The sequence below is a fragment of the Acyrthosiphon pisum genome, chromosome A1, assembly GCF_005508785.2.
Source record: "Acyrthosiphon pisum isolate AL4f chromosome A1, pea_aphid_22Mar2018_4r6ur, whole genome shotgun sequence".
Classification (NCBI taxonomy): Eukaryota; Metazoa; Arthropoda; class Insecta; order Hemiptera; family Aphididae; genus Acyrthosiphon; species Acyrthosiphon pisum.
Window position 1 is genome coordinate 119,307,565 of NC_042494.1, and position 5,429 is coordinate 119,312,993.

Consider the following 5,429-nt stretch of genomic DNA (forward strand, 5'->3'; position numbering starts at 1 on the left):
CTTAATTATACAATTTACCCATCCATAAATCTATAACTATTATAAATAATATTGATATTTGTTATTTACTTAAATATGTAAAATTATGTACATGTAAATAGGTATCTACTGTAATTTATCACTTATTGTTATAATGTTATACTTACTCGATATAAGACACCCATTTTCTATAACTATATTTTGTGGACGGCTTAGTTTCTAGACCTATTTTGCCTGTTTAGTATAAAAAAATATGTAACTAATATTGTATTCTACTGTACGATTCCGATGAAAACAAAAATAATATACATCATACATGTGCTTGAGTAATGTAATAAAAAAACTCATTAACAACAATAAGTTTGTAAAAACGTTTTTTACTCGCACTCCATCATGTAGCAGTTGTTTGGACTTAAAAAATCGTCATCTGGCATTTAATTTTTGTACGTACGCTTGCAATGAGACACATCTCATATCGTAGAAGTACTGAAAATGGTAACCTCGTTTTATATCCTTTAGTTTTTGGACTGTTCGTTTGCCCTCGTCTATAGTCTGTTTGGAAAACAATTAATAATACTTTCAGTTTTTAGAACCAATGTCTAGTAAAATAAGTTATACAATTTAATATAAAGTGTATCACAAATTAACATAATAATATTATCATTAATCGTATTATTTTGTATCTGATATTTTAAATGATTTATTTTTTGATTCTATATTTACGACCCATTGCAGCTGGACTATGCAAGCCTATAGGTAGGCTATGATTGTATGCCAATAATAATCGTATACATTTGGTTCGATTTCGAGATGTAATTATAGTAATTATTGAAATTTGTTTTAAGTTTATGTTTGTTGTCTGTTCAGTGTTGACCATTGGAGTTTGAAAATTATTTTCTATTATATAAAATAGAAATAAGTGGAAAAGAATAAAAAAACTAACATAGAATAAAATAATAAAAAGGAAAAGAAAATAATGTATATAAATTACTAGCCCACGGAGTGATTGAGTGTGTTCAAACCTATGCATGAATAATTCGGATTAAAACATAATTTACAAATAACCAATAATAAATATAATCTATAGAACATGGGAACTTCATATAATATATGAGTCTTCATTTTAAAAATTTGATACCTTACATTGGTTTTTATTACTTGAAATTTATGACAATATAATTTAACATTGTATATATTTATATATTACTAACTATTTAGTGGGAATACGCGATTAAATATAAATTCTAAGATATTGTTGTATGTAGTATTGTCTGAAATCAAATATTCCTATGAACTTAAATCGCAATCTTATATTAAATCAATTAAACAAAATAATTTAATCACATGAAAAATAAAATGTATTTATAATAAGTTCCTATATTTTTTAAACAAATATTTTAAGCTGTTTTTTCAAAAAATATATCCATAAAGATATATATTACAATATTCGATGTCTATAAATTGTACTCGTAGTGACAAAACACTAAAAAATAAATGATTTTTCGGTAGTGGATAATCGATTAAGATCTTGTTTTTTTATGTTGTAATAAATTCCAGGAACTGTAATAATACGAGTTTGGAGCTCTACACAATTTAAGATATATTAAAAAGGTACTAAAAATATAAATAAAACGGGATGTATAAAAAAACAATAAAAATTCGTATATATTCATTCTATAGGTACAGTCCAATATAAATGAAATTATTTTTGGCTGATAAAGTGATTCGTATAAAATATAATAGGGATAAAATCTCCTAGCTATAAATGATAGTAATTAATACGGATATACCGTATTGCACGATAATTAAATTATTTTTAATAATAATTAATAAAACCTTGCTTACTTCGATGTGTCTGATCTGCTCGGCGGTAAGTTCATAAACTCCGTACACGTACAAGTGATCACGCCGCTGGTTCCGATCCATATTTTCGACAATTTCGATCAGGGAATGGCAGTGGTCATCGACGAAACCCAAAACTCTGCGACAGACGATTGTGAGTAATTGTTTTGTGTACCACATCGTGTTGTCGTCGTCTTCAGCTTCTTGGCAATCTGCCAATAACAATACAAATTATAATAATAATAGAAATGATAAAATAATAATCACCAATCAAATAAATTCCATACGTAAACACGATATTATAGGTAGATATATTATAAGCTAATATACAAAATCTCAGATTTTTATACCGTTAGATAAATAAAAATGTCTATTGAATAATATCAAACTATTAATGCAACTATTGATGTAACTTTGTCCAAGAGGAAATGATCTTAAAATGTATTAAAAAACATGTAGACAAGAAGGCAATTTACAACTGTCATCAACTAATAAGTCATGATATTGTCATAAATATAGTTAGGTACCTATAATTCAAAAACTAGATATGCACATTGAAAATGCACTTATAATGAATAAAAATAATAAGATATTATATGTTTTGTCACCACTTGTCTGATTTTGATATTATTATACTGTCAATATTTTATTTCAAACGTTAATAATAATAACAGACATTTGAAACTCAGTTTCTAAATTTAATTTTTTTATCTTATTCATTATTGGCAAATTTTATTCAACCGTTTTTGTTTAATTTCTGCTATGAAATGTTTTGACAACACTACTTTTTATTGGTATCTCACATGCTTTAAACTTTTGATGGTATATATTTTACCTAAGCTCCGAGAGAGCGTAAATATTGTTTTAAAGAATAATAACGTTTTAACAACGTATCATCACTGTCACCACTGCCAACCAGCATTATGATATTTATGAATAGGTAATTAAAAATTATTAAATAGAATAATCTGTTGATAAGTATCTGCATTTACATGTTAATTTTAATTTAATATCGAGGTACGGAAAAAGCATAAGCTATAATTACAAATCATGATTAATGGCCCAACTCAATAAATATTAGCCAAATATTAAATTGAGAACTATAATTAATCATCATTAATCATAGAAAAGCCAAAAGCGTTTCAAGTGTAGAGCTTTAAAACGCGATACAATCAATAAAGTGCTAAAACGCGTTGTAAAGTTACTTAGATTAAAAAGTATAAAGGCGTATCGTTTAATAGTGTGTGCCTATTTTACTATCAATTTTTATTCTGAAATAAACATTATACTTAAACAATAAAAACATGCGTTTAAAACAAAAGTTTGCTTTGTGTTTTATTTTATACTTAGTATGGATAGTTTATATTTTAACAAAATAACTACATAAAAAATTAAAGAAGTAATTTTGTAATTTTATAGCTAAATTAAAATATCATACCAATTAGTAAATTAAAATAAAAATTACTTGGTGTTTGTTTTTTTTTGTTCGGGTCAAAATTCAAAAGACTCAGTTTTTCTATACAATTTATTTGACCTTTGAATCGTTTGATTCAAGTTTGAAGTATAATCGAAATATTAACAGTGTGTATTTTATATTGTGATCAGTATCAATATATACCTATACTTCATATTTAATAAAAAAAAAAAAAAATTAACCTTCTAAATTCAAAAAAAATAGTATACAAATACGAATTTGTGATAAACAAATAATATTATATTTACAATTAAAATAATAATGAATTTAAATAACATTTTTTATAATTTTAGGTACATTTTTAATATTTATTTACATTTATAAAAATAAAAATAAGGTAATGTAAAAGAAAAGAAGAATTTAGCTTATAAAAAAATTCTATCCAATATTCGAATCCACCGACTGATTAGTATGTAGGTAATATGGAAAAGTAATGTACTTAATACTATATTGTAATCACCGGACGAGAGATTGTTCGTTTGGCCGACACGTTTATTTTCTTATATTATGGTGTATTTTATCTATGTATATTATATTTGTAAATACGTTTATAATATGAATAAACAATGTCTTAACTCCTATAGTTGTATGGTGGGCATAGGCACAAATAGGGGGGACATTAGGGGCCAAGCCCCCCTAAAAATTTCCATAGCCCTCCCAAACATTTCCCACATTTTGTTTTAAACTTATTCAATATTATCAAAGTAAGGCCCTATTAGCCTTATTAGCCCCCCCCAAATCTCGAACGCTATTTGCGCCTATGATGGTGGGTCATAATATTGTGTCCCAATGTGCCGCAATAAGAGTCAATTAATCAAAACGCATATAATATTATATTATTATTGCAGACGAAAAACACGATGTTTACCCGATAGGACGGCGTGCAGAGAGTCCACCGGCCACTTGGCCACGCCGTACTTGACGTACAGCACCTCGTAAGCGATCAGACGGCAGTGTCGCTGGCCGTCGCGGCGGTTGCAGTCGGCGTCGTCTCCACTCGAGGCCGCCGCCGTCCACCGCAGTGCTTCGGCCACCTTCCTCTCTTTGCTCTCCATAAAGCTGCACATCGTACCCGGACAAGCGTTCAACCTACAGCCACTGACCGCTTCGTCGGCACGCTGTCTCATCAGCTCGGCCGTGGTTGAATCGCCCGCCGCGCCTGCGCACACTATATAAATACACAAATCCCCAGCGCCTCGTTATTAGTCATTATGATTTTGTTTTTGGCATTATTTTATCAATGATTAAATTGTAGGGGGGGGGGTTCTTGATTCTTGATTAAAAGTTCAGTTATTTTAGCGTGCCAACCTCAATTTTTTTTTTAAATCAGGACTCAAAGGATGGTACTTTTTATAGAACTTTTTACAAAACTACAAAGTTAATATAAAAAAGGTGGGTAAGTGGATGTCGCTCTGCTGTACATTAGGTTACAAGTGAGTCACTGTATAATGGATAGTATTAAATTTGAATTCAATGATATAATATCACTGTATAAGAAAAACGATTCTGAGCGGAGACGGTTTGTCAGTCTAGGTATTAGACATACCTATTATAGGTAGGTATACTTATCTATAGTATTAAAAAAAAATTGACATATAATAGGTATCAACAATAAATTCCAAATTAATCATATCACAATATCCAGTAGGTAACGCGTTATACATCAACAACAAACCGTGGTACTAATGTATTATCATAGATATATAATATAGTATACTTTAGAAGTTTCAAGTACCCACAAATAATATTATACAATCATAACAATCACAACAAAATAAATAAAATATTTATTCCAGGTTTTTTAATATGTAATTTCGTCCAAATTTGAACTTAAAATGACTATAAAAATAAACTGTGCTTATGTATTTCTCAGAATTTTTGGCAACAGAATTAAATATTTACGTGGAATCTTGTTTTAAATTTTCAATCCTTAGATATAAAAGTTGAACATTTTATAAATGTTTAATTACAAAATAATTATTCAATTTTAAATTTGATAAATTTTGTCAAAATTTCAACTTCAAATGCTTATAAAAAAAAAATTGTGCCTATGTATTTTTAATATTTTTCAACTGCTATTGTAATATATTACACCTGATATATTAGCTTTTGTATTACATTTTTACACTTTTGG

At 28.1% G+C, this 5,429-nt stretch overlaps 1 protein-coding gene across 4 annotated transcripts in view; it reads right to left on the minus strand.

Annotated features, from left to right (window-relative positions):
- LOC100159812 (tetratricopeptide repeat protein 39C-like) overlaps positions 1-5,429 on the minus strand; it is a 28,966-nt gene continuing 23,537 nt past the window's right edge. For all 4 annotated transcript variants that reach the window (XM_001950312.5, XM_029488147.1, XM_016804693.2 and 1 more), the window contains 3 exons: positions 4,164-4,463; positions 1,825-2,033; positions 1-531 (listed from right to left, as the gene is read on the minus strand). In XM_001950312.5, coding sequence (XP_001950347.2) covers positions 403-531; positions 1,825-2,033; positions 4,164-4,463 — 638 coding nt within the window. In that variant the 3' untranslated portion in view covers positions 1-402. The remainder of the gene's footprint in view (positions 532-1,824; positions 2,034-4,163; positions 4,464-5,429) is intronic.